The 27,905-nt window shown below is 46.5% G+C and overlaps 2 protein-coding genes across 3 annotated transcripts in view; one reads left to right on the top strand and one right to left on the bottom strand.

Moving 5' to 3' along the window:
- Nucleotides 1–396, bottom strand: part of LOC103177501 (CTP synthase 2) — a 215,197-nt gene extending 214,801 nt beyond the window's left edge. For both annotated transcript variants that reach the window (XM_042334322.1, XM_042334321.1), the window contains exon 1: nt 289–396. The gene's annotated coding sequence lies outside the window, so the exon portion shown is untranslated. The remainder of the gene's footprint in view (nt 1–288) is intronic.
- A 2,335-nt stretch (nt 397–2,731) lies between these two features.
- syap1 (synapse associated protein 1) lies at nt 2,732–25,479 on the top strand. Its single transcript, XM_042334320.1, has 9 exons — nt 2,732–2,944; nt 13,146–13,264; nt 14,345–14,411; nt 15,650–15,723; nt 16,256–16,395; nt 17,726–17,874; nt 19,121–19,179; nt 21,059–21,203; nt 23,984–25,479. The coding sequence occupies exons 1-9, from the start codon at nt 2,776–2,778 to the stop codon at nt 24,109–24,111; spliced, it is 1,050 nt and encodes a 349-aa protein (XP_042190254.1). The 5' UTR covers nt 2,732–2,775; the 3' UTR covers nt 24,112–25,479.
- The last annotated feature ends 2,426 nt before the right edge of the window (nt 25,480–27,905 follow it).

Raw genomic sequence — 27,905 nt, 5'->3', positions numbered from 1 at the left:
GAAGGGGGGGGGGTGGGGGTGGGGAAGGGTGGTGTCAGCTCTGCAGTGGATGATGGTGTGTTTAATGAGTGCTACCCCCCCCCCCCCCCCCCCCTCCCCCTCTCTCTCTCTCTCTCTCTCTGTGCTGCTGTCAGCTGAATGTCACTCGGCCCGAGTCCTGTCCACTGCTGCAATGACCGGCGCAAACCGCCAGAGCGAACACGATAAGACACGCACACGCACACGCACACACGCGCGCACACACACAAACGACACACACACACACACACGCGCACAACACGCACACACCGTGCAAGGAGGGAGGAGGCTCTCAAACGTCTCCGCAGCCGACTGCCCTGCGACGAGGTCGGAAGCTGAGCCGCTGCCGCTGGTGACGGTGACGGCCGCGGTCAGCGGGTGTCCGCGCGGCTGTGCGCGCGCGCGCGCCTCCAGCTCCGGGGGGGCTCAGCGGCCCCTGTCAATCACCCGTCACCGCGCAACCAGAGGCGCACCCGCAGCCGGGCGGCTTTCACGCCCAATTTGGGCGGTTTGCCTGTTCCCGTCACCGCGCAACCTGAGCAATGCCTCCCCTCCCCCCCCCTCCTCCACTCCCCCCCTCCACTCCCAATTGGGCGGGTTTCACGCCCGATTTGGGCGGGGGTTAGTGGGGGTTTCTGTGTGTTGCAATGTGCTTGAAACAACAACAACAACAACATGACATTTATAGAGCGCCTTTCACGTCGGGAGGACGTCCCAAAGCGCTGGACAGTCAGGTGTCGGGGCCCGAGCAATGGGGGACGGGTGGTGTAGGGGTGAGGGAAGACGGAGAGGTGGGAGGGAGACCAAAGGCACGGTCGAAGAGAAGGGTCTTGAGACCGGCCTTGAAGGAGGCAAAGGAGGAAGAGAGGCAAAGGGACCGTGGGATGGAGTTCCAGAGTGTGGGGGCAGAGAGGCTGAAAGCCCGGCCACCGATGGTAGGGCGGGTCGGGCGGGAGACATGGAGCAGACTAAAGCCTGATGAGTGGAGGGAGTGGGCAGGTTGGTAGGGAGTCAGCAGATCAGAGAGGTAGGAGGGGGCAAGGCCATGGATGAGGACGAGGATCTTGAACTCGATCCTCTGGGGGATGGGGAGCCAGTGGAGTCAGGCGAGGGTGGGAGTGATGGGGTCGCGGAGTCTGGTGCACGAGAGTACACGAGCTGCAAAGTTTTGGATGATCTGCAGGTTGTGAAGGGAAGAGTTGGGAAGGCCGATGAGGAGGGAGTTTCCATAATTGAGCCTTGATGTGATGAATGCGAGGGTGAGGGTTTCGGCAGCCTGAGGGGTGAGGCAGTGATGGAGTCTGGCAATGTTGCGGAGGTGGTGGTAGGCAGTGCCGGTCATGGCGCAGATGTGGGGGAGAAAGGACAGTTTCAGGGTCAAACAAGACACCCAGGTTCCTGACAAAACAGTTTGGGACGGGTTTAAAAAATATATATATTTTTAATTTAACCCTCCCTCCCCCAACTATTGAAGACCTTGCATCACTGCCGTTTTAAAAAGCATTCATGTAAATTGCCCGCTCTGCTACCCGGATACAAAGGAGGCGACCCACCATGTCAATGTAGCGCTACTTTTTGGGCGAGTATCCGGTTGATTTGGGGCTATGAACATGTTTTAATTTCTGGTCACCCCTCTTCAAGGATTATTATTATTATTATTATTCATGTTGGAGGCTGTTCGGTACATTCGCCATTGGAGGGTGCTATTTCGCCTGGGCCCCAGCACATCCTTACACTCTCTCACCTCATGACACTCATAATCCTTACATTGGATACAGCGCCTCATCGCATCTTCTCGACGTTCTCAAAGCGCTTCGCAGAATGTACTGTAAAGTCAATTGACTGCATATTTTGTGGGCGAAACGCGGCAGCCAATCGTGCACAGCAGTGTCCCACAAACAGTCGTGGATTCAAGTGACAATTTATTATTGTTCTTTTGGGAAAGAATTATTACTCCCAGAAAAGCGATCCATCGATCGACCAACACCTGGGTTCCTACTCCTGCTAGGTAAACGGAGACACGTGGAGTAAGGAAACTTGCCTAACAGCGACAAGAGATTACATTTGTATAGCGCCTTTCACGTCGGGAGGAGTCGGGCGACGTTACGGAGGTGAGGGAAGGCAGAGCGCCTCATGGCCGAATGTGGGGAAGAAAAGACAGTCGCCGTGCTGGGAATCGAGTGGTTGAAGCTCTCGCCTCGCAAGCGAGAGACCTGGGTTTGATTCCTGACCAGGGCCAAACCTCGAGCAACTTTCCTTACCTCTGTTTCCTAGTAGGGACCCGGTTATTAGTTGATTGGCGGATCGCTTTTCCGGGGGTAACAATCCCTTCCACAAAAAAATGTGGCCACTTCAATCCACGACTGTTTGTGGGACACTGCGGTGCGCGGTTGGGCGGCCGGTTTCACCCACAAATATATGCGGTCAGTTGACTTCACAGTGTGTTCTGTGAAGCGCTTTGAGACGCCTCGAAGACGTGAAAAGCGCTGTATCAAATGGAAGGATAACTATTATTGTTGTTTGTTGTTATTGCTGTTGTTGTGTTGGCCTGAGTGCCCCCTCCCCCCCCCCCCCCCCCCCACACACACACACACACACACTCTGTGCTACTCCACAGCGCCGCCTGCGGCCGCACAGGGAGCAGTCACGGCGGGGGCGGGGCGGGTGACGCTATTTCCGGCGTGTCGGGGCTCACGTCAGCGAGTTTCCGGTCGGTGGTGGTGGTGGCGGCGGCGGTTGTTGTTGTCGGTGGGCGACATGTTCCGAGCGGTGGGCAGTTGGTTCGGGCTCGAGCAGCAGAGCCCTCCCGGGGGAGAGGAGAGCGGCGGCGGCGGCGGGGGGGGGGAGCGGGGCGAGGAGCAGCAGCAGCAGCGCGGAGAGCAGGAGGAACAGCCGGCGCCAGAGGGTCAGGCCCTGGGGCTGGGCGGTGAGTGTGTGACAGGGCCAGTCAGCCAGTGCGCCAGAGAGAGTGTGTGTGTGTGAGGGGTCAGTGCGCCAGAGAGAGTGTGTGAGGGGCCAGTGCACCAGAGAGTGAGGGGCCAGTGCACCAGAGAGAGTGTGTGTGTGAGGGGCCAGTGCACCAGAGAGTGTGTGTGAGGGACCAGTGCACCAGAGAGTGTGTGTGAGGGACCAGTGCGCCAGAGAGAGTGTGTGTGTGTGTGAGGGGCCAGTGCACCAGAGAGAGTGTGTGTGAGGGACCAGTGCGCCAGAGAGAGTGTGTGTGTGTGTGAGGGGCCAGTGCACCAGAGAGAGTGTGTGTGTGAGGGGCCAGTGCACCAGAGAGTGTGTGTGAGGGACCAGTGCGCCAGAGAGTGTGTGTGAGGGACCAGTGCGCCAGAGAGAGTGTGTGTGTGTGTGAGGGGCCAGTGCACCAGAGAGTGTGTGTGTGTGAGGGGCCAGTGCACCAGAGAGTGTGGTGTGAGGGACCAGTGCGCCAGAGAGTGTGTGTGAGGGACCAGTGCGCCAGAGAGTGTGTGTGTGTGAGGGGCCAGTGCACCAGAGAGTGTGTGTGTGTGAGGGGTCAGTGCACCAGAGAGAGTGTGTGTGTGTGAGGGGCCAGTGCACCAGAGAGAGTGTGTGTGTGAGGGGCCAGTGCACCAGAGAGAGTGTGTGTGTGTGAGGGGCCAGTGCACCAGAGAGTGTGTGTGAGGGACCAGTGCGCCAGAGAGAGTGTGTGTGTGTGTGAGGGGCCAGTGCACCAGAGAGTGTGTGTGAGGGACCAGTGCGCCAGAGAGTGTGTGTGAGGGACCAGTGCGCCAGAGAGTGTGTGTGAGGGACCAGTGCGCCAGAGAGTGTGTGTGAGGGACCAGTGCGCCAGAGAGAGTGTGTGTGTGTGTGAGGGGCCAGTGCACCAGAGAGTGTGTGTGTGTGAGGGGCCAGTGCACCAGAGAGTGTGTGTGTGTGAGGGGCCAGTGCACCAGAGAGTGTGTGTGTGTGAGGGGTCAGTGCACCAGAGAGAGTGTGTGTGTGTGAGGGGCCAGTGCACCAGAGAGAGTGTGTGTGTGAGGGGCCAGTGCACCAGAGAGAGTGTGTGTGTGTGAGGGGCCAGTGCACCAGAGAGTGTGTGTGAGGGACCAGTGCGCCAGAGAGAGTGTGTGTGTGTGTGAGGGGCCAGTGCACCAGAGAGTGTGTGTGTGTGAGGGGCCAGTGCACCAGAGAGTGTGTGTGAGGGGCCAGTGCGCCAGAGAGTGTGTGTGAGGGACCAGTGCGCCAGAGAGAGTGTGTGTGTGTGTGAGGGGCCAGTGCACCAGAGAGTGTGTGTGTGTGAGGGGCCAGTGCACCAGAGAGTGTGTGTGTGTGAGGGGTCAGTGCACCAGAGAGAGTGTGTGTGTGTGAGGGGCCAGTGCACCAGAGAGAGTGTGTGTGTGAGGGGCCAGTGCACCAGAGAGAGTGTGTGTGTGTGAGGGGCCAGTGCACCAGAGAGAGTGTGTGTGTGAGGGGTCAGTGCACCAGAGAGAGTGTGTGTGTGAGGGGCCAGTGCACCAGAGAGAGTGTGTGTGTGAGGGGCCAGTGCACCAGAGAGAGAGTGTGTGTGTGAGGGGCCAGTGCACCAGAGAGAGTGTGTGAGGGGCCAGTGCACCAGAGAGAGAGAGTGAGGGGCCAGTGCACCAGAGAGTGTGTGTGTGAGGGGCCAGTGCACCAGAGAGAGTGTGTGAGGGGCCAGTGCACCAGAGAGAGTGTGTGTGTGAGGGGCCAGTGCACCAGAGAGAGTGTGTGTGAGGGGCCAGTGCACCAGAGAGAGAGTGTGTGAGGGACCAGTGCACCAGAGAGAGTGTGTGTGTGAGAGGTTAGTGCACCAGAGAGAGTGTGTGTGTGTGAGGGGCCAGTGCACCAGAGAGAGTGTGTGAGGGGCCAGTGCACCAGAGAGTGTGTGTGAGGGGCCAGTGCACCAGAGAGTGTGTGTGTGTGTGAGGGGCCAGTGCACCAGAGAGTGTGTGTGTGTGAGGGGCCAGTGCACCAGAGAGTGTGTGTGTGTGAGGGGTCAGTGCACCAGAGAGAGTGTGTGTGTGTGAGGGGCCAGTGCACCAGAGAGAGTGTGTGTGTGAGGGGCCAGTGCACCAGAGAGAGTGTGTGTGTGTGAGGGGCCAGTGCACCAGAGAGTGTGTGTGAGGGACCAGTGCGCCAGAGAGAGTGTGTGTGTGTGTGAGGGGCCAGTGCACCAGAGAGTGTGTGTGAGGGACCAGTGCGCCAGAGAGTGTGTGTGAGGGACCAGTGCGCCAGAGAGTGTGTGTGAGGGACCAGTGCGCCAGAGAGTGTGTGTGAGGGACCAGTGCGCCAGAGAGAGTGTGTGTGTGTGTGAGGGGCCAGTGCACCAGAGAGTGTGTGTGTGTGAGGGGCCAGTGCACCAGAGAGTGTGTGTGTGTGAGGGGCCAGTGCACCAGAGAGTGTGTGTGTGTGAGGGGTCAGTGCACCAGAGAGAGTGTGTGTGTGTGAGGGGCCAGTGCACCAGAGAGAGTGTGTGTGTGAGGGGCCAGTGCACCAGAGAGAGTGTGTGTGTGTGAGGGGCCAGTGCACCAGAGAGTGTGTGTGAGGGACCAGTGCGCCAGAGAGAGTGTGTGTGTGTGTGAGGGGCCAGTGCACCAGAGAGTGTGTGTGTGTGAGGGGCCAGTGCACCAGAGAGTGTGTGTGAGGGGCCAGTGCGCCAGAGAGTGTGTGTGAGGGACCAGTGCGCCAGAGAGAGTGTGTGTGTGTGTGAGGGGCCAGTGCACCAGAGAGTGTGTGTGTGTGAGGGGCCAGTGCGACCAGAGAGTGTGTGTGTGTGAGGGGTCAGTGCACCAGAGAGAGTGTGTGTGTGTGAGGGGCCAGTGCACCAGAGAGAGTGTGTGTGTGAGGGGCCAGTGCACCAGAGAGAGTGTGTGTGTGTGAGGGGCCAGTGCACCAGAGAGAGTGTGTGTGTGAGGGGCAGTGCACCAGAGAGAGTGTGTGTGTGAGGGGCCAGTGCACCAGAGAGAGTGTGTGTGTGAGGGGCCAGTGCACCAGAGAGAGAGTGTGTGTGTGAGGGGCCAGTGCACCAGAGAGAGTGTGTGAGGGGCCAGTGCACCAGAGAGAGTGTGTGAGGGGCCAGTGCACCAGAGAGTGTGTGTGTGAGGGGCCAGTGCACCAGAGAGAGTGTGTGAGGGGCCAGTGCACCAGAGAGAGTGTGTGTGTGAGGGGCCAGTGCACCAGAGAGAGTGTGTGTGAGAGGTTAGTGCGCCAGAGAGAGTGTGTGTGAGGGCCAGTGCACCAGAGAGAGTGTGTGTGAGGGGCCAGTGCGCCAGAGAGAGTGTGTGTGTGTGAGGGGCCAGTGCACCAGAGAGAGTGTGTGAGGAGCCAGTGCACCAGAGAGAGTGTGTGAGGGGCCAGTGCACCAGAGAGAGTGTGTGTGTGAGAGGTTAGTGCACCAGAGAGAGTGTGTGTGTGTGAGGGGCAGTGCGCCAGAGAGAGTGTGTGAGGGGCCAGTGCACCAGAGAGTGAGGGGCCAGTGCACCAGAGAGAGTGTGTGTGTGTGAGGGGCCAGTGCACCAGAGAGTGTGTGTGAGGGGCCAGTGCACCAGAGAGTGTGTGTGAGGGACCAGTGCGCCAGAGAGAGTGTGTGTGTGTGAGGGGCCAGTGCACCAGAGAGAGTGTGTGAGGGGCCAGTGCACCAGAGAGAGTGTGTGAGGGGCCAGTGCACCAGAGAGTGTGTGTGTGAGGGCCAGTGCACCAGAGAGAGTGTGTGAGGGGCCAGTGCACCAGAGAGAGTGTGTGTGAGGGGCCAGTGCACCAGAGAGAGTGTGTGTGTGAGGGGCCAGTGCACCAGAGAGAGAGTGTGTGAGGGACCAATGCACCAGAGAGAGTGTGTGAGGGACCAGTGCACCAGAGAGAGTGTGTGTGTGAGGGGCCAGTGCACCAGAGAGAGTGTGTGTGTGAGGGGCCAGTGCACCAGAGAGAGTGTGTGAGGGACCAGTGCACCAGAGAGAGTGTGTGAGGGACCAGTGCACCAGAGAGAGTGTGTGAGGGACCAGTGCACCAGAGAGAGTGTGTGTGAGGGACCAGTGCACCAGAGAGAGTGTGTGTGTGAGGGGCCAGTGCACCAGAGAGAGTGTGTGTGAGGGACCAGTGCACCAGAGAGAGTGTGTGTGTGAGGGGCCAGTGCACCAGAGAGAGTGTGTGAGGGGCCAGTGCACCAGAGAGAGTGTGTGTGAGGGGCCAGTGCACCAGAGAGAGAGTGTGTGTGAGGGGCCAGTGCACCAGAGAGTGAGGGGCCAGTGCACCAGAGAGAGTGTGTGTGTGAGGGGCCAGTGCGCCAGAGAGAGTGTGTGTGAGGGGCCAGTGCGCCAGAGAGAGTGTGTGTGTGAGGGGCCAGTGCGCCAGAGAGAGTGTGTGTGTGAGGGGCCAGTGCACCAGAGAGAGAGTGTGAGGGGCCAGTGCACCAGAGAGAGTGTGTGTGAGGGGCCAGTGCACCAGAGAGAGTGTGTGAGGGGCCAGTGCACCAGAGAGAGTGTGTGAGGGGCCAGTGCACCAGAGAGAGTGTGTGAGGGGCCAGTGCACCAGAGAGTGTGTGTGAGGGGCCAGTGCACCAGAGTGAGGGGCCAGTGCACCAGAGAGAGTGTGTGAGGGGCCAGTGCACCAGAGAGTGAGGGGCCAGTGCACCAGAGAGAGTGTGTGAGGGGCCAGTGCGCCCGAGCGTGTGTGTGAGGGGCCAGTGCGCCCGAGCGTGTGTGTGAGGGGCCAGTGCACCAGAGAGTGTGTGTGAGGGGCCAGTGCACCAGAGAGTGTGTGTGAGGGGCCAGTGCACCAGAGAGTGTGTGTGAGGGGCCAGTGCACCAGAGAGTGTGTGTGAGGGGCCAGTGCACCAGAGAGTGTGTGTGAGGGGCCAGTGCACCAGAGAGTGAGGGGCCAGTGCACCAGAGAGTGTGTGTGAGGGGCCAGTGCGCCCGAGAGTGTGTGTGAGGGGCCAGTGCACCAGAGAGTGTGTGAGGGGCCAGTGCACCAGAGAGTGTGTGAGGAGCCAGTGCGCCCGAGAGTGTGTGAGGGGCCAGTGCGCCCGAGAGTGTGTGCGAGGGGCCAGTGCGCCCGAGAGTGTGTGCGAGGGGCCAGTGCGCCCGAGAGTGTGTGCGAGGGGCCAGTGCGCCCGAGAGTGTGCGAGGGGCCAGTGCGCCCGAGAGTGTGCGAGGGGCCAGTGCGCCCGAGAGTGTGCGAGGGGCCAGTGCGCCCGAGAGTGTGCGAGGGGCCAGTGCGCCCGAGAGTGTGCGAGGGGCCAGTGCGCCCGAGAGTGTGCGAGGGGCCAGTGCGCCTGAGTGTGTGCGAGGGGCCAGTGCGCCCGAGAGTGTGTGTGAGGGGCCAGTGCGCCCGAGAGTGTGTGTGAGGGGCCAGTGCGCCCGAGAGTGTGTGTGAGGGGCCAGTGCGCCCGAGAGTGTGTGTGAGGGGCCAGTGCGCCCGAGAGTGTGTGTGAGGGGCCAGTGCGCCCGAGAGTGTGTGAGGGGCCAGTGCGCCCGAGAGTGTGTGTGAGGGGCCAGTGCGCCCGAGAGTGTGTGTGAGGGGCCAGTGCGCCCGAGTGTGTGTGAGGGGCCAGTGCGCCCGAGTGTGTGTGAGGGGCCAGTGCGCCTGGCCCCTCACACACACTCTGGCGCACTGGCCCCTCACACACACTCTGGCGCACTGGGAACAGTACCAGTGGACAGGGAGAGGTTTATGATGTCTGTGAATAGAGGGGCAAGGAGGTGGAGCTGGGAGGTAAGGAGAGGGGTAGGGATGGAGTCGAGGGAGCAGGTGGTTGGTTTCATGTGGGTTATAGTGGTGGTGAGAGAGGAGTAGGAGACGGGTTCAAAGGTGTGGAGAGAGGGATGGATAGGGCCTGGGTTGGGAGGGGGAGATGGGAAGGCTGTAGTAGACGGAAGGCAGAGGCAGCTGACCGGATCCCATCAACTTTGGATTCACGGAAGTCTAGCATTGGAGGTGAGGCATTGGAGGTGAGGATGGGCGAGGCGTGAGAGGGTGGGCGGAGGAGCTGGTTGATGATGGAGAAGAGGAGCTTGGGGTTGTCCTTGGCCTGCAAGATTGTCTTGAAGTAGAACGACGGTTTAGCGGAGGTGAGGATTTGATAAGTCCAGCCAGATCTGCTGATGGACTGTTAAGTTTGATTTAAGCCAGATGCATTCAGCGGCACAAATTTGTGCTTTAAGGGAGCAGCGGTGGCTGGTGTACCATGGTGACTTACGTGAATAGGAGACAGAGAAGGGAGAGAGAGGGGAGCAAGGGAATCAAGAGTGGAGGAAAGGGAGCTGTGGAGAAGAGTGACCGAGGAGGATAGGTCATTGCGGGAGGAAGCCCAGAGGGGAAGGAGTTCAGATGACTCCAAGGAAGCTGAGAGGGAGGGGAGTGGAGATTTGTTTCTGGGGCGGTAGGAGATGAAAATGGGTTGGGTGGAGGTGGGGAGAGGGATTGAGGAGTTAAGGTAGATGAAGTGATAGTCTGAGATGGCTTTGTCGATGATGGTGATGCCCGAGGTGGTGAAGCCCCGAGTGATCACCGGGTTGACTGCGGTGACTGTGAACTTGGGTGGAGGAGTCGATGTAGAGGGAGAGGTACCGGAGAGTGCGTGTGAGGGGCCAGTGTACCATCAGAGAGAGTGTGTGTAAGGGCCAGTATACCATCAGAGAGAGTGTGTGATAGGCCAGTGTACTAGACAGTGCGTGTGAGGGGCCAGGGGTACTGGAGAGTGCATGAGAGGTCAGTGTACCAAAGAGTTTGTGTCAGGGTCCAGTAATCAAGAGAGTGTGTGTGTGAGAGGCCAACGTATCAGAGAGTGTGTGTGTGAGAGAGGTCAGGCAATGTGTGAGAGGCCAATGTACCAAAGAGTGTGTGTGAGAGAGGCCGGTGTACAACAACAACAAAATTACATTTGTATAGTGCCTTTCACATCAGGTGGACGTCCCAAGGCGCTGGACAATCAGTGTTTCAGACCCGAGCTGGTGGTCGGGATCAGGGAGGGCAGAGGCCGGGGCGGGTGAAGGAGGGTTTACCGAAGACACGGTCAAAGAGGAGGGTATTGAATGAGGCAAAGGAGGTGGCGAAGCGGAGATACTGCGGGGTGGAGTTCCCGAGGGCAGAGTGGCTGTAGGCCCGCCCGCAAATGGTAGGGCAGCTGAGGCGGGGGACGTGAAGCAGCTGGAGCCTGTTGAGCAGAAGGAGCGGGCAGGTTGGTAGGGAGGAGCAAGGCCATGGAGGGCTTTGAAAGTGAGGACCAGGAGTTCTGGATGATCTGCAACTTATGGAGGGAGGAGTTGGGAAGGCCAACAAGTAAGGAGTTTGCGTAGTCGATCTTGGATGTTATGAATGTGCGTATGAGAGTTTCGGCGGCCTGCGGAGTGAGACAGTGGCGCAGCTGAGCAATGTTGCGGAGGTAAGGAAAGGCGGAGCGGGTCACAGCACGGATGTGGGATATGAAGGACAGTTGAGAATCGAACAGGATGCTGAGGTTCTGTATTGGCTTCATGGGATGTAGAGTGCATCCATGGAGGGAGATGCTGTCCATCCCCGAGGTATGGAGGTGCTGACAGGAGCCAAGCAGGAGGGTTTCGGTCTTGTTGACATTCAAATGCAGAAAATTGGCTCTCATCCAGGTTTGATCTGACAGGCAGCTGAGAGTTGGGTGTCATCCACAACCTTGGAAGTTAACCCCATGTCTGCAGATAATGTCTGGTACGGTCAGAGGCAGGCAATGTGGCAGAGGTGGAGGAAAGCAGTCCTGATCAGGGACTGGATGTGGGAAGGAAGGACAGCTGTGTGTTGAACCTGATGCCTAGACTGTGCACTGGTTTGGTGAGTCTGAGGGATAGGCCGGCGAGGTTGAAAATGTCAGAGCCACAGAACAGAAGACGTTTACGGGGACCAAATAATATGGCTTCTGTCTTGTTGACATGATGTACATGCTGAAACTAGTGCTGGATTGTTGGAAGTGCTGTCCTTAGGATGACATTAAAATAAGGCCCTATCTGCCTGGTGGATGTTGAAAGATCTCATGGCACTGTTCAAAAAGAGTACGGTTTCCTCTGAGTATTCTCCAACAATTGCCCAGATAAATTCATCACTTTATGGATCTTGGGACATGGTTGGGTGCAAATTGGTCTGTTTCCATGCTGTATGACTGTGAAATTCTTATGCTAAGATGTTATTATCAAATCCAAATATTATTTTTTATCTAGAACAGCAGGGGTAAAGGATTGGATCCAGTTTACTGAGCAAAACTATCACCAACTGAGCCGCAGAGAGAATGAACTACTGTATTAATATTGCAAGAGGCTGAGTCATTGGGAGTTTCTGGTCTTTTGATCATATTTATGACGTGTTTGACTTACAATTCAAGTAGAAAAACCCTGCAGGTAGTTGCTGAAATCCACCTTAATAATAATAATAATAATAATCCTTGCATTTGATATAGCGCTTTTCACGTCGGGAGGACGTCCCAAAGCGCTTCACAGAATATACTGTAAAGTGAATTGACTGTATATTTGTTGGTGAGGTATTGGCCGCCAATTGCGCACAGCAATGTCCCACAAACAGTCGTAGACAGCAATGTCCCACAAACAGTCGTAGATTGAAAATGACCAATTTATTATTGTTTTTTTTGGGGGGGGGTTTTTGGAGGGATTAAAGGGGATTGGAGGGATTGGAGGGACCTTGTTTGCTTTGTAGAACCGGAGTTGTCACATGTGAAACGGCTGTACAATGCGCAGTCTCGCATGTGTAGTGTTGTTTTCAATTTGTGACTCGAGTTCTTTTCTGGCAGGTCAGCACACTCCCAGACAAAAAATATACCTGGGTGATTTTTATCTGGGTGATTGTGGACCATGACACGAGGAGAAACTCCTCTTTTCGAATTGTGTCATGGAATATTTAATACCTCATTGAACAGGCTGACAGGTCCTTGGGTTAACGTCTTATCCAAAGAATGGTTCCCCTGACAATGTAATGCTCCCATAGCACCACATGCAAGTATCAGCCGAGATGATGAGCTGAAAGACCTGAGGTGGGTCTTGAATCCACAACCTTTTGAGTTGGAGGTAAAATTGCTACCAACTAAGTCAATGAAACATACTGTGTTTCTTGCCTTCATATTAGTAATTTTGTGAAAGTTGGACTTTTCAAATAGTTTGCCACTCAAGTTAATGCCATGTCTACAGCCTATCAAGCAATGATTCTAAGCTACTTCGCAGTGTCTTCAAGGTTGCCTAACAATGTACCTTTCTTTACTCAGATTACAGGCTGAAGACTTGCTTTTTAGCATCCATCTATGCCATTATTGCCAGCTCAGCTGTTAGAAGGGGCATGGTAGCATTCTGGCCTTCCAATTTCCCTTCTCTTTTTGAGGAAAAATAGACTCTGCTCAGGCATGTCCCTGTGGTGACAAGGTTGAGATAGGGAATTGTCTTTTTCTGGATTTTGGGTTAAGTGTGGGTCGAGTCCCAAAGTACTTATACCACTGCTGCCCTCAACAACTTGTATTCTAAATTGCAGTAATCCAGTGTTACTATTTGTCTAGGGCCACAATCCCAAGCAAAGCCTTGTTCTTATATATGAAATCTAGGAATATTGCTTCAAAGAACTTCTGGATGTACAGATTTTTTTCTCTTCTCCACGTCTCCTGTCTTTCTGAATTATTTCAATGTATGGCTTAGTGATTGACTTAAATGGAAAACAGGTATTTATGATTACCAAGTTTATACAGCTTCCAAGTATTCATTTTATGGGGCAATTCTTGGTTTCACCCTGACTGGATGTAAACATATCAGAACTGATCCTGCCTGTCTTGTTTTTTCTGTCATTCACTAACCAGTTTAACAAGCTATCTCCATTAATCCAGTAAGTGTAAACATCTATATTGATCTCTAAAGTTGGATTGTATAAACCAAATGTATATTTCCTCTGAAACTTGAACGTCACTTCCCAGGCATCCACACAGGATAGTATGTGTGTGCCTGTAGCTATAATATATATATCTTATATATTGTACACTTAATGTGTAAAACAGTCCTTTTTGTGCAACCTTTTTCAAAATGTTTCAAGAAAGGTTTAAGGTCCTTTAGTTAAAAGTTGATTAAGTTGCTTTTGCCGGAAATAAAGTACAGGCTATTAAAAAATTGGCATAATTTCCTTTTCTTGTACAGATTACCTGTTCAGTTTTGCCACTGCTGCTTCTAAAAAGATATCGGAATCAGTTGTTGAAACAGCACAGACCATAAAGAAATCAGTAGAAGAAGGAAACATTGATGGTGTTATTGACAAGGTACAGTAAATGTTTTGGTGATAACATTTCCTAAATATTGCACCTAGAATATTGTGTGCAGTTTTGGTCTCCTTATTTAAGAAAGGACATACTCGCCTTAGAGAGGGTGCAGCGTAGATTCACTGTTTCTGGGATGAGGGTGTTGACCTATGAGGATAGGTTGAGTAAGCTAGGTCTATATTCTCCAGAATATAGAAGAAATAGGGGTGATCTTATAGAAACATATAAGATTCTTATGGGGTTTGACAGAGTAGACAGTGCGAGACTGTTTCCCCTGGTAGGAGAATCTATTACTGGGGATCACAGTTTTAAGATTAAGGGTCAGCCTTTTTGAACAGAGTTGAGGAAACACTTCTTCACTCAGAGGGTAGTAAATTTATGGAATTCTGTACCCCAGAAGCCTGTAGATGCTCAGTCCTTGAATATATTCAAGGCAGATTGATGATTTCTAAGGATAGAGGGATTAAGAGATATGGGGATAAGGCGGGCAGGTGGAGTTAGGTTAGAAGATCAGCCATCATCTTATTGAATGGCGGGGCAGGCTCAAGGGACCAAATGGCCTACTCCTGCTCCTAATTGTTATGTTCCTAAATAAATGTTAAAATAGACCAAATGTGTCATGCAGTATTGATGTTTTATGGCAGCCTTTAATAGGGCATGAAAAGGAGATTGTAAGATTGTAAAATAAAATGCTTAGGTATTATGATTGTGTTTGAATATGAGAGTAGGAACATTTTAAATTACTGTTTCTTTGCATTCTGAGTCTCCTGAACTTCAGGCAAGTCGGAATGATCAGACAGATTTTGACTTCAGGGAGCAGCTTGACTAGGCACTGAATCTTTAATCCGTCTCTGCTAACTCACATTAGCATAATCTAAAAAACTTACATAAGATATTTAGGATGGATTCTATTTTCATCAAAAGCTATTTTTTTGCATAGAAAGAAGATGACAATCAATTATAATGTTGCTAATCCATCAAAAAAATCAATAAAAGCAATCACATTTAGGGGGCAATTTATAAAAAGGATATGTTTATTGCAAAATACTAATATGTAATACAATTCATCCACCTTTTCAGACTATACTTGGCGATTTCAAAAAGGAACAAGACAAGTTTGTACAGGAAAAGAATATAAAGAAGACAGGTGATGTATGGACTTTTCTGGTGCTATGGAATATTCAATACAAGATTTAGGATAGCTGAGTATCAATTGATTTGATATTTTTAGAAAATTTGAGGCCAGCTGTAGTACACTGCTACCTGAGGCTACAATTGACTAAGCATTGACCAGAGGTCGAATCACATTCAATTAAATACATGGTTTCATGAAATCATTCTATGCAGGGCACTTAATTAGCAATCAGCAACAAACATGAGTATCCTGCTGGGAACAAAAGTCATGTTATTCTGAAATGTGTGCTTCAATTTGGTCTAAAGCCAAACATAATGTATGAAGTGCCTTTAATCCTTGCATTTAATACAGCGCCTTATCACGTTTTCCATACATGTAGAAACATGTATTTGACACATGCAGAAACCCATCACCAAGTTTAAGATTATTCAAACCAGACAGAGTTCTGTGCATTCCACCAACACATGGAAATACCCGCGTCTGGAATGGAATATGCACTGTCTCCTCAGAGGGACACACACCTTGCTTACCTAATTCTGGAGGCCTTCAAAGCCTCCCACGGCCTCGCTCCTTTCTACCTGCTAATACTCTGGCCTGCTGAGCGGAGGGAGTGGCCTGCTCCACGTCCCCTGCCCAACCCGCTCCACCAACGGCAGGTGGCCTTCAGCCTTTCTGCCATCCCGCAGTCCCTTCGCCTCACTTTCCCTTGCCTCCTTCAAGGTAAGTCTCAAGACCTTTCTTTTCAACCATGCCTTAAGTCACCCTCCTACCCCTACCCTCCCTGTCCTCCAGCCCTCCTGATCCCAACCCCCTGCGTGGGTCCAAATCCCTGAATGGGAAGAACCCCTGCCTCCAGTGATTGCTCTCTTTAAATCCAGCCGAAAAACCAGGGAGGTGATCTGTTATCAGCAGAGACCTGAAGAAGAGACCTCTTTGACCGAGCCTTCAGCTCCCCTCTCGACTCTCTTCCCCCTCCTCACTCCCTCCCTTCCCTCCCCTCACCATTTCCCCCCTGCTCGGGTCATGACCCAACTGTGCAGCGCCTTGGGACGTCCTCCTGACGTGAAAGGCGCTTTATAAATGGAATCTTGTTGTTGTTGTTGAATGTTTCCAAAATTCTGCATAATCTTAAAGCAATCAATTTGACTTAAAATCCCAGCAAATTCTCTCTCTGTTATATTTTAAGGTAATAGATTTTGGGCTGATGTGATGAAATATTTTAAGTAATGATGTTTTTGTTCTCTCTACAGATGCTGCAGTACCTCCATGGGTTGGCTACAGTGAAGAAGAAACCATTCAACAGCAAATACTAGCCTTATCAGCAGTTTGTTATTTCTTTTGTTTTAATACAATATTTAAGGCTAATTTGGTTGGGTTTGTGTAAAACTATTCTGCAATCACTGAAACTAAAGCCTTAGTCTGTCTTCAACGAGTAGGTTCAGGTATCAGCAGTACTTTGTTTAACTTGGATATCTTGTTACATCCTCATCCACAGAATAACACCATATTTTCAAAAACGCACCAGAATCCACATCTAAGATGAGACGGATGCTAAGTCACATCTAATAGAAAACCAGATAATTATCCGGGGAGGAAGTAGAAGGCAGAATTTAAATAATTTGCTTGGACTTTTTATCTATTTTATTATCTACCACCAGTTCTCCTAAATGCCGATGAGCTTTTACAAGCTGATCTTGTTTCCAGATCAGTGACAACAGTCAAAGATAGCATGCTGACACTCCAGTGCAGCACATTATTGCAGGGGTCCACTGTAGATCATGAGAGAGTAGTAATTCCTAACTGAATGGTTGTGGTCTGAATATATATTTTAAACTGAGTTTTTTTTCTTTACTTAGGACAGAAGGAACTTTTTGCGAGACCCACCAGCAGGAGTCCAGTTTCATTTCGACTTTGATCAGATGTATCCAGTTGCAGTTGTAATGCTTCAGGAAGATGAGCTACTTAACCGAATGCGCTTTGATCTTGTTCCAAAGCTGTAAGTATACCTATGCACTTTTTTAAGCACTTTATTTAAAATGGTAATTCTTAAATAACACACAAATATACACATATATATAAATTATAAAATAACTAAGCTACAATACAAATGTACATTTATATAAAGGCTTTCACATAAGGAGGAAATCCCAAAGAGTTGACTGGCTGGGTACCCAAGCTGGGGGTGGGGACTGAGAAAAGTGGGGAGGGGAAAGATGACAAAAGCACAGGCAAAGAGGTAGTTCTTGAGACAGACCTTGAATGAGGTGAGGGAGGGATCGCATCAAGCGGACTCCAGGATGAAGTTCCAGAGAATTGGGGAACATTTTCTTAAAAGCAAAACTTCCATTTAGATCTTTCTTGTGTTATTGGCTTTGTTTTCATGAAATTCTGCCAGGTTTTAGTCCTGAAGAACTATGCAAATGAAACACAACACCTGTTGTTTCCTTCACACCTAAAATGAACTGCTATTTCTACATAATCAAAGGACCCACTAAGGCACATTACACCTAATTTGGCAGTTTTATATGCTATTGAATATTCCCATTTAGTTAAATCAGAATAGAAAATTATAAATTGTTGATTTTGAGATGTATTTTATGATTTATTTATAAAAGGCTAATAAATATCCTGTCCCCAGTCCTCTACAAAACTACATTTGACCGTTACATGTGCCAGCAAATACACAGTCACTCCACCTTACAGTATATTCTGTGAAGTGTTTTGAGGCATCCTCCATATGTGAAAGGCTTTATACCAAATGTAAGCATGATGACAATGATTATCCAGGGGGAAAGGTTGAATAATTGCATTTTCTCTTCATCTGCCCCACCTGAGAGGAACTCAATTTTCCTTTTTCTGAGAATAAAGCACAGAATGCTTTGAAGCCTTGAAGTCTGTTCTCTCCACAAACCACGTACAATATTTTCTATCATACCTAATCTCTTGAAAAATACTGTAAAGTTTCTCCAACCCCATCACTACAAAGTGACACTAAAAAAACACACCTTTACAATTCTACATTACTCATTCGAACAGTTACCTTGCATGATGTTACCATGGTCCCAGTAGGTCAGCGGCTACTCTTCCATAGAGTGTTTTATCTGCTTTGTCTGTGCTTATTCTTGTAACCATTAATACTCTTCCAAATCAAATATTCATTCAGCTTTTGGTTAAAATCTTGACCTTGCTCATGTTGATACAACCCTTCTACAGTTTAGTGTTCTGTTGGTAGGATACCATATTTATAGAATCGGCATAAAAATAATTACATTTAGGACTTTCTGAGATTTTACTTATTGTTCACCTACTCCCCTTGCCCCTCCCAGTGTGAAAGAAGATGTATTCTGGAGGAATTATTTCTACCGAGTGTCACTTATCAAACAATCAGCACAGCTCACTGCCCTGGCTGCTCAACAGCAGGCAGTTGACAAAGAGGACAGAGATGATAACAGTCAAGATGAAGCTCATTTGACAGGTAATTAATCTTTGTGGAGGTTTTGTAGACAATTTCCAATTTGTGCAGAAAGTATCTTTAAGAATTAGAAGCTTAACTTATATTTTTTTCAAATCACTACTTGATTAACTTGTATAAAACTAATAGGATTTGATTTTCAGTAGTAAGTAAATACAAGTAACACAGTTAGAGTTAATATGTGGCAAGAGTATGGCCACACATTAACTTTGAAATTTGTACAGCTGCATTTGCCGTGACTATTGCTGCTATCTTTATAATACTGTACACTGCCTATTCTGTTACAAGTTACTAGTCTATGTTCTTTACATTGCTTTTATTCATCTGTCATGTGGCACTATTATAACCGAAACTTGACAGTATTGATAACAGCAAATTAATTTGTATTACGCGTTTCACGTCAGGAGGATGTCCCAAGGAGCTGGACAGTCAGGGATTTGGCCCCCAGCTGGGGCTTGGGATAAGAAGCGTAAAGGCTTTGGGGAGGAACTTGTGTTCCCTGGCATGTTTGTGTTACCTCTGGGAAAGGAGCAATAGAAAGCTCCTTTGAATTTTGTTGAATTTTGTAAATTGCAAATTTTGCAAGCGTGCTCACTTTTTAAACAGGTGAACATTTTTACCTCAACTAGAAACTACTGAAATGGATTCTGAACATTTGTTAAATCAAAGGTTCCCATTAAAGTATCTAAAAAAGGAAATAAGAGTTCAATCGATTGCTTCAGATGGCATAAACTGCTGAAGCAATTTGGGATTCGAAATTCACTTTATGAAACTGCTCCAACCAAGTTGTACTAATGCAGTATCTTAAGCTGGTGTTCTGATTAATTTTAGCCTTAGGTTCTCATTCCTATTCTGCACCCCCAAAGTGAATTGTAAGCATACATGTTCCTTTATTCAGAACCCTGACTGTATATACGCAATGTCCAATTTTGATTTATGATTATTGATGAGGAAGAATGAACAGTTCATATGCAAATATTTTATTGCTAATTAAAAGAAACGTTGATTCTTCCTACTGGTTATCCTGGCTCATATTCCTCTTATCCAAATCGCCCCCAAATTGAAATTGACTGCTCACCTCATTTTTGCTTATTGGATGCTGCTGGCACAGATTGACTACTGGTTTCATATTCATAACATTGTTTTTCATGTCTAATCAATTGTAGTTTGTAAAGCACTTTGAAACTTTTGTTTTGCTTGAATACACAATATAAATGCAAGTTGTCATAACATTTTTAATTTCATACAGAAACAATACGGCCCAAAACACCACCTTTTGCGATCAAAACTCAATCGAAACCTAATGAGGTATTTTGTTTTTTATTGACTTTACATTTTCATTTAAAAATTGCTTGGTGTACTGAATGATCATTTTGTGTATTCTGCATTAGTGCAGAAGTTTCAGCGCATAATGATTTTGAAATTCCAGAATCTGTCTGGGGCTACAGAGAACATGTTTTTTTCTTGTATCACTATGTTATTTGTATTGTGAGTTAGGAAGGAGAGAAATTACACAATGAGGTGTGGGTACAATTTATACCTGATAAGTGGGCTGACTTATTCATTGATACAATAGCAAATTGTATCTATATAGTGCCTTTCATGTCAGGAGGCATCCCAAGTTGCTGATAGTAATAAAGTTCCAAGAAAATTTGGGTCACTGCCCTTGAGTGGGAAATAGCTATTTTGCAGAATGTTACAGGACCTATGCAGGCCAGTCAACCCATCAATTCGGTGTTGGGTGTTTTTCTGCTCATTTATACAATAATACTTATTTTCGAGCATCTATCATGGTTCTTTATGTATATTGTTTATTCCATATGTTAGAATTCAGATATTAAGAGTGGATGTAAGATTTCTTTTTAAACCTTTACAGGTTACAGAGTGGTTCCTGTGATGACAAATTACATTTGTATAGCGCCTTTCACGTCGGAAGGATGTCCCAGGGCGCTGGACAGTCAGGGATTTGGACCCAAGCAGGGTGTTGGGATCAGGAGGGAGGAAGGGTAGAGGTAGGAGGATAGCCAAAGGCACAGTTTAAGAGGAGGGTCTTGAGATGTGCCTTGAAGGGAGAACCAGCTTCAGCGGATTGATTGATATGTGTTTGATATGGATGCACCAGAAAATGTCCTGTGCAACGTCTCTTATCGATCTTTCTCCTCCATTCCTGTGGAGAAGTATATGGCATATTTGCCCCACATTGTCATCCCAAGATTGGAACTGCCCATATGGGAAATTGTCACAAACTTTTGATTGAGCTCTCCATGCCACACAATACAACTTATAGGTTATTTAAACAAACCTTTGGGAGACTAGTGGCAGAAGATCATTCATAATTGCCAAAAAGTTAGAGCCAATGGATTAAAAGGAAGTGTACAGTAGGTTTTAATGGGTGTAGAAGTTTTCTCTTGGATGTATAATAATAATCCTTGCATTTGATATAGTGCTTTTCACGTCGGGAGGACGTCCCAAAGTGCTTCACAGAACACACTGTAAAGTGAATTGACTGTATATTTGTGGGCGAACGCGGCAGCCAATTGTGCACAGCAATGTCCCACAAACAGTCATGGATTGAAAATGAACAATTTATTATTGTTTTTTGTTTTGGAGGGATTATTATTAGGCTCTGTGTGGAGTAAGGAAACTTGCCCAAGGTTTTGCCCTGCCTGGAATTGAACTCCGGTCTCTCACTTGCAAAGCGAGTGCTCTAACCACTGAGCTGCAGGACTCCACCTAGGACTTTAACCTAGGTTGAGCTCATTTTCACATTTTTAAGGCTGGTTAATTAACTTAGGCCATTAAGATTGTTTTCTACTCCCCAATTGTATATTTATTTTGAAAGTGTAGGCCTGCCTGATCATTTCAGAAACTTGTTGAACCAAATATCCCAAATCTAAACTATCAAGTTGTTTGGAGATTTTTCTTCTTAAATCTTTTATATATCTTGGGTTATCTAGAAGGGAGAAAAAGAAGGTAGGTTTACTACCAAGTTCAGGTGATGAAATATCCTGTTCTGCTACAACCCTCTGTTTTGTACTGGGATGATGTTTGAGTACGATGTGATAGTGGTTTCCTTTTAATTCTTAAATATAGTGCCAAAGATTTTAGTTCTGTTTTTGTTGTGTATTTATTTTATTTATTTATTTACCATGTAGCAATCCTCTCAAATCTTGTTCATGTTTTCAAGGAGGAAGAAGAGATTTCCACAAGTCCAAGTGCCACAGAATTCATAAGTGATGCATACGATACATGCAATTTGAACCATGAGGATCTGCGGAAAGAAATTGAGCAATTGGTGCTGGATAACAAGGAAGAGGAAGCTGGGAAGGAAGGTAGGTACTGAAATTTCGTGTCACCAAATACTGCACGATGGCTGTAAGTAAGCAGGACCTCAGAATTGTCCATTTTAAAAAAGAAACTGATTTGTTCTGGAGTATGGTCATTCAATTTGCTAAGCAAAAAAAAAGTTTGTCAGCTGTGTATTTGACACATGCACAAACCCACCGCCATACGCTTTACACAACTCAAACCAGAGTTCCACATATTCATGCCATTTCCTTATAGAGATTTTCCTTTGTCTGAAATAGTTTAATCATCTGAAACCATTATGAATACTGTCTGGCACTATATTTAAGAATGAAAGGAAACCACTATTGCATCCTGCTTGCAAATATGGTCCCAGTACAAAACAAAGGTGAAACTCCCCAAGAGTCACATTGTACCTTGCTTATCGATCTTGGACCATCCTAGCCATTAGGGCTTTGAATTACAGGTTTAACAGGAGTTGTTTGGGAACATCTGCTCCAGTAAACAGTCTGTCTGCAAGTCCTATCATTGATCCAGGCTGGGGGGTCTGTTAGACTACAGAGACAGACGATGAGAGCTGATTCAATTCTGATATTCTAACCGAGCCAGTTCATCACTTGCTTGCTTAGAGCCTTGGTTTGGAGACCCTGCTTATTTCTATTCTCTCCCTCAGAGGATAGTCATTGGTTGATCAATCGACATTTGGGAGGTGCATATTTGAGCCTTCACTATATGGATAGTAGGAATCAAGATCTCCTTATGAACTTCTTGCTGAGCAGCACAACTCATCATTAAGTGAGTAAGAGGATTGTCATCATCCTCCTGCTCGCAAACTTCTGACACACTGAGCAATGGTTCCACCAGTTGGAAGTACTGAGCAGCTGCTTATCTCATTCTGTATCAAATAAGATGGATAGGAAGTCCTGAGCAGGTTAACACCTGCTCAAGGTCACTCCTTCCAGCAGCTGTTGCACTAAGTCTGAATCTTTTCATCAGTTGTTCACTGTGGTTGAAGGACCTATATAGGACAACTTCTCATGTGTTAGCTATCTTAATGTTCTAGACATCCAAGTGCAGTTCTGTAAAAAAAAACTGCACAAATAATACAAAGTATTTCTGACAAAAAATCAGTTTTCTTAAAATATTTTCTCATGTATTTTCTTCCTGGATTGTATGCTGGTTTTATTACTAATTTCATATTTTTCCTAAAGTTTTTCTCTCAGAGATACTGCCATTTATTTTGAACTTGAGCTAATGATCAGGGTTCAAGTCAATGAACAGGTTTCAAACTAAAAATTTGATCTGATATTTTCAAGCATTCAGTTTTGGATTCACTTGATTTCTTGTCTAGTCCAAGTTGTTGTGCCTCACAGGTTCTGATTTAGTTTCACTTCAGTCTCCTCACTCCCCGATGCGCCTCCTCGTCTGGCACTGGCCTCCTGCTTGTCCCTCGCACAATCTGCTCGACCATTGGAGGTGGCGCTTTCAACCACTACGCCCAAAACTCTGGAAGACTCTCCCTCAATCCCTCTGCCCCCTTTCTCCCCATTTTCAAGTTCTGCCTGAGAACTTTCCTTTTCGACAGTGCATACGGTCACCTCGCCCCCCCCAACTCGGAGTCAGGCTTCGCCACTGTTAAGCACTCTGAGACACGACCCTGCGTGGTGGGCGCTATATAAATGAAAGTTGTTATTGTTGATTGTGCCAGTAATACAACTGCATTGGATTGACACTGCCTTAATAATAATAATCCTTGCATTTGATATGGCACCTTATCACGTCTTTGAGACGTCTCAAAGTACTTCACAAAATATAATGTAAAGTGGATTGACTGGAAATTTTGTGTGTGAAACGTGGCAGCAAATTGTGCACAGCAGTGTACCATAACAGTCGTAGTTTGAGTGAGTGACCATATTATTATTTTTTGAAGGGATTATTCCCCCCAGAAAAGCGATCCACCAATCGAAGAACAACTGGGTTCCCACTCACTGCTAAGCAAACAGAGGCATGTGTGTGGAGTAAGGAAACCTGCCCAAGGTTAAAATATAACTAAATTTGTACAGAGATATTTACATTTTCTATCCACCTTAACTGAAGGTACTGATTGCCAGATTACATAGTAGATCTTAACTTTGACGAGAAGGGTACATCTCCCAATACTCTGGCCAACAATCCTCCAAATAAAATTGATTATTCACTTCATCATGGTTTGTAAGGCATTGCTATGCAAAATTGACTGCAGGGTTCATGTACAAATACAGTCACTACAGTTTACAGTAAAAACATTTGAAGCGCTTTGAGATGTCTTGACTACATGATAAGGCACTGTACCAAATGCAAGGATTGTTATATTAACTTGTATACTGGACGTTGGCTTTATAGTTGTGGAGTTATCCCTGAAGTATGCAAGTATTGCACGTGTGAGTTTGCTTGGACAGTATACATCTGAAATGAACTGGTAAAAGGCTAATGGTATAAGCTTCCTCAGTCGCTTAATGCATAAAGACATTATCTGATGTAATTCTTAATTGTACAGACCAGAAAGTCACAAGCAGGTTCTGAATCTGTGCTCAATTATTGGATTTCACACAGGATACTGCAGTTGGCCAGGGTAGGGAGGAGGACACATCATCCTGGGGTGTGGGTGTGGCCCTCCATGATGAATCTCTGCTTTTTTGGGTGGAGTACTGAAAGACTACCAAATTCCATGGAACTGTAGCCCAGCAATAGTGCTCCAGGAGAGGAGAAAACTTGCAAAAAGAAAAGCTAACTTATAATTATGGTTTTGTACATTTCGCGTCTGCAGAGGTGCCTCGTGACTGGGAAGATGAGCTACAACAGGAGCTTCAGGACTATCATGTGGTGGTTGAGTCAGAAAGAGCAGATGAAAATTGGGATAAAGAAATCGAAGAAATGTTGCAAGCAGAAGGATGAGCTGCATCGTCCATTCGGTTCCTTTTGTTTTCACCAACGTGACTGATATGAATTTATACTTCTGTTCTTTCGAGGACATTTGAGACCATAAGTTGTAATATTGATTTGGAATATCCAAATTCTGAATGAAATGGACTTTGACAACAATATGTGTTCTCATTTGACCTTTGCAGCCAAATAAGCAGCATATGAATACAACTTGATTTGTGATCATGTGGGCTTCTTCCCCATTCCTTGGGTTTGTACTTGCATACCAGAGTTGTTAATGTATTTGTGGAGCTGTGCAAGTCAAAATAAAAGTGAATGTGGATAAGCCTGACCTGGGCGTAGACATCCTGCACTATCCTTCATTTTATTTCTGTTCTAAAATATGATACAATTATAAGCATATTATTCCTTGGCAAGCTAGCGCTAGATTTGCCAACATTTTGTAGTAATGGAGTGTAAAAGCATGAAAGGTGAAGGTGTACTTTGTTTAAAATATTTGTTTAAAGAAAGGTAGTCTTTGAAAAGAAGTACAAATGTTCTTACTGAGTTCAGATCAACTCATTGTGGGTTTGAAATTTGGGAACTTGCACTAAATCAAGATAAAACTACATTCAAATATTTGTTCACCATCATAATGAATCTTAGCCAGATATTTCCATGCTTTGCAATTTAGTAATAAGTTACCTAAATGGTATGATCTTGTAGAAGAATCTGGTTCAGACGATGAATGACTTTTTAAATGACAAACTAGAAAAAAAAGTAATATCGTATTTAGCTCTTAACATAGTTGCACGACTGCAACCCCACAGTTATTTATAATTTTGCTTTTGTTATTTATATTTTTGATCAAACAAATTCTAAATGGTTTTGATTTTTTCATCTTAGATTGTAAAGACCAAAGTTGTTTTTTCACACATTACTATTAATTTGAATTGTCACATTGCAACATCCATCTTAAAAATTTAATTTTCTTGATTCCTAACTATATTTTCACCTGTTTTGTGCTTCATAACATAGTCAGATAAAGATTGAACAGAAAGATTGTGCAGTTATGCTGTGCAATGATTTTTTACAATGTCATCAAAGAGGGTAGTTGATTGTGGTACAACAGTGCACAATTAATGTCACAGGACAAGGACTTATACACACCACCAAGGCAACTGAGGAATTCTTGTATATACATTTTCCTCTTATTTAAAAAAAAGGTTATTGGGCAATTCAGTACAATATATTTTAAGTTTATAACATTGATCTGTAAATGATTAACCTTAATTATTTGATTCCTTTTTAAGCTGTAGAAAATTGTTCCAAGCAGAATCTAACTCAGTTTTACATGTATCATTTGAAAGATAAATAAAAAATTCTTGATTTTTAAGAGAATCAAAATTTGTTGCCTTTTTTGAACAAAGTACTACAAATTTATTTCAAATGTTTTATACCTATCATAGTTTGAAGTAACTGAGTACATTGTTTAGTTAAAGGGGAAGAAATGTTTTAAGACTTTCTAGTTTTAAGATAGATCGTTAAGTTATTTTATTGTAATATGCAGCAACTCTACAAATTGAGGGAAGACGAAAATAAAGGTTTTATGAAGCTGTTCAATGAAAGGAATGAAAGGTTGAATTTTACCCTTTGGCTGAACTTTCTCCTCCCCTTAAAAAGCTGACATTGAGCCCAAATACACAGGACTAAGAAGTGCAAGGATCAACGTTCTTTATTTTAATTTCTCCTGAGTTCTTGATCTTGCCTGCAGTCACTTCAAGGAGCAATACAGTAAAAATGATCAAGTAGCATTCTGTGTTGGCTCATGAGTTCAAGGAGTTGGGCCTCTAACTCAAACAACACCCCCTCCACCATCAGTTAAAGCCCTGCTTAATCTTAGATTTCTGGAATCAGCTGCAATCAAGTATAAGACTAAAGCATCTGATGGGGAATCAGCACTTTTGCTCTCTTGCAAGCCGGTTCTCTTGATAGGTACGGTGATTCTAGCTGGAAAAAAATGGATACTTTATCAATGGTATTAACCCTGCTGTTAGTGCCTTCTATAGGATACGAAGCAGTCACCTCTGGATTAACACTGATGGCAAGTGCAATCAGATGCTGACTTATAATTCCATGCATTAATCAGTCTTGCAAATACTAAAGCAAGCTGATGACAGGAAACTCTTCACAACTATGGCATCAGCGATCGTGCTTTTCCAAGCAATTGAAAGGCAAGGTTGTCTTAACTACCACTGCAAATATTTCATTATCAGACATCAGGAAGAGCTTGTGTGTTGTCACTGACACACACACACCAATGGTTGTCCAGGACTGACTGGTTTGTCTGGAAACAGTATTTATGTTTCCTGCTTTTCAGCCATCCACCCAACCTGAGAAAATATTCTACTGTATATAAAGTATACTACTTTACACACTACACTGGCAGAGGTTGTTCCTTTATTTTATCCAAAATCAATGTTGCAAAAAGGTTAATCTTTATGATCTGCCTAAGTTGTGTTTTTGTAAAATCATTTAATTACCATGGAAGTTTTTTTTAAAAAAGTGAACAAGCCGATTTACATTTTTAAATAAAAATGAGGAAAGAATTTCCTTATGACTTTTCTTTGCAAAAATTATTGGTATATGGAGATTGGACAACAATTGAAGATTAAAGACCTTACTCTTGATCCAGCAATCTTGTACACTTTTTAATATTTCTGCCATTTTCTCCAATTTCCTTCCCTGTCTTTTCATAAAGGCATTCGCCTCCTGTTTCCATCTTTTGAGGTAGAATTCCATGGATATCTCTTCCATGTAAACATTATTGTCACCATTGATAAAGACTATGCAACCAAAGGGTATTACAGCTGAGTCACGATCCTGTCCTCGCTACACATCCACTTACACCATCTAGCAGAAAGAGCTTTGGATGATTTTCTTTCCCCTCTGTAACCTGAGGATGCCATTAAAGGCAGATGTAGTGTCCCACCTGAAACCAGATAATTTAGAATAGGCTGGGATACAAATCTATGACTTTTTGATCACTTTATGACCTATCCAGCCTTGAATTTAATCTATCAGAAGAGATCTTGTACCCTTGTTATAGGATTTTGTGCAACAACTTGCATTTATGTAACATTTTGTTGTCTAACATTTCTAAACGCTTTACAGACAAGTGTGGATTGGGAGCAAGTACGAGGATGTTGACCAAAAGAATGATCATGGAGGCATGTTTTAAAGTAGTTTGAATGCGGGGAGAGGATACAATGCAGAGATTTTGAGTTGCAAGAAGGGGCATAGTGAAAGCTTGAGAAGCAATTGTTAGGCTCCTAAGAGTGGCATAAAAATCACAATATGCAGTGATAATCCTTCCTAAAATAATAATAATCCTTGCATTTGATATTGTGCTTTTTCACATTTTCTCGACGTCTCGAGCTTCACAGAATAGACTGTAAAGTGAATGACCGTATATTTGTGGGCGAAACGCGGCAGCCGATTGCGCACAACAGTGTCCCACAAACAGTCGATTGAAAATGACCAATTTATTATTGTTTTGTTTTTTGGAGGGATTATTATTAGGTGTGTGGAGTAAGGAAACTTGCCCAAGATTTTACCCTGCCTGGAATTGAACCCAGATGTCTCACTACAGGACTCCTCTTGCCTCTGAGTTAGAAAGTTGTGGGTTCAAGGCCCACTTCAAGGTGACTTTGAGCTCATAATCTGGACTATCACTTGAATCCAGTACCAGGAAAGAGCTGGATTTTTTGGAGGTGCCATCCTTCAGATGAGATAGTTAAATGAGATTGTGTCTGAATGAGAGATTT

The sequence above is a fragment of the Callorhinchus milii genome, unplaced genomic scaffold (assembly GCF_018977255.1).
Source record: "Callorhinchus milii isolate IMCB2004 unplaced genomic scaffold, IMCB_Cmil_1.0 Scaffold4, whole genome shotgun sequence".
NCBI classification, from domain to species: domain Eukaryota; kingdom Metazoa; phylum Chordata; class Chondrichthyes; order Chimaeriformes; family Callorhinchidae; genus Callorhinchus; species Callorhinchus milii.
The sequence above is the reverse complement of the archived record's forward strand: the minus strand, read 5'-3'. Positions and strand labels throughout refer to the sequence as shown.

Excerpts from the sequence above, each read along its gene's own strand:
- syap1 (XM_042334320.1), top strand. The coding sequence starts at position 2,776 with ATGTTCCGAGCGGTGGGCAGTTGGTTCGGGCTCGAGCAGCAGAGCCCT. Across the intron at positions 13,265-14,344 it reads TTGATGGTGTTATTGACAAG|ACTATACTTGGCGATTTCAA; the intron begins GTACAGTAAATG and ends CCACCTTTTCAG. Across the intron at positions 15,724-16,255 it reads AAATACTAGCCTTATCAGCA|GACAGAAGGAACTTTTTGCG; the intron begins GTTTGTTATTTC and ends TTCTTTACTTAG.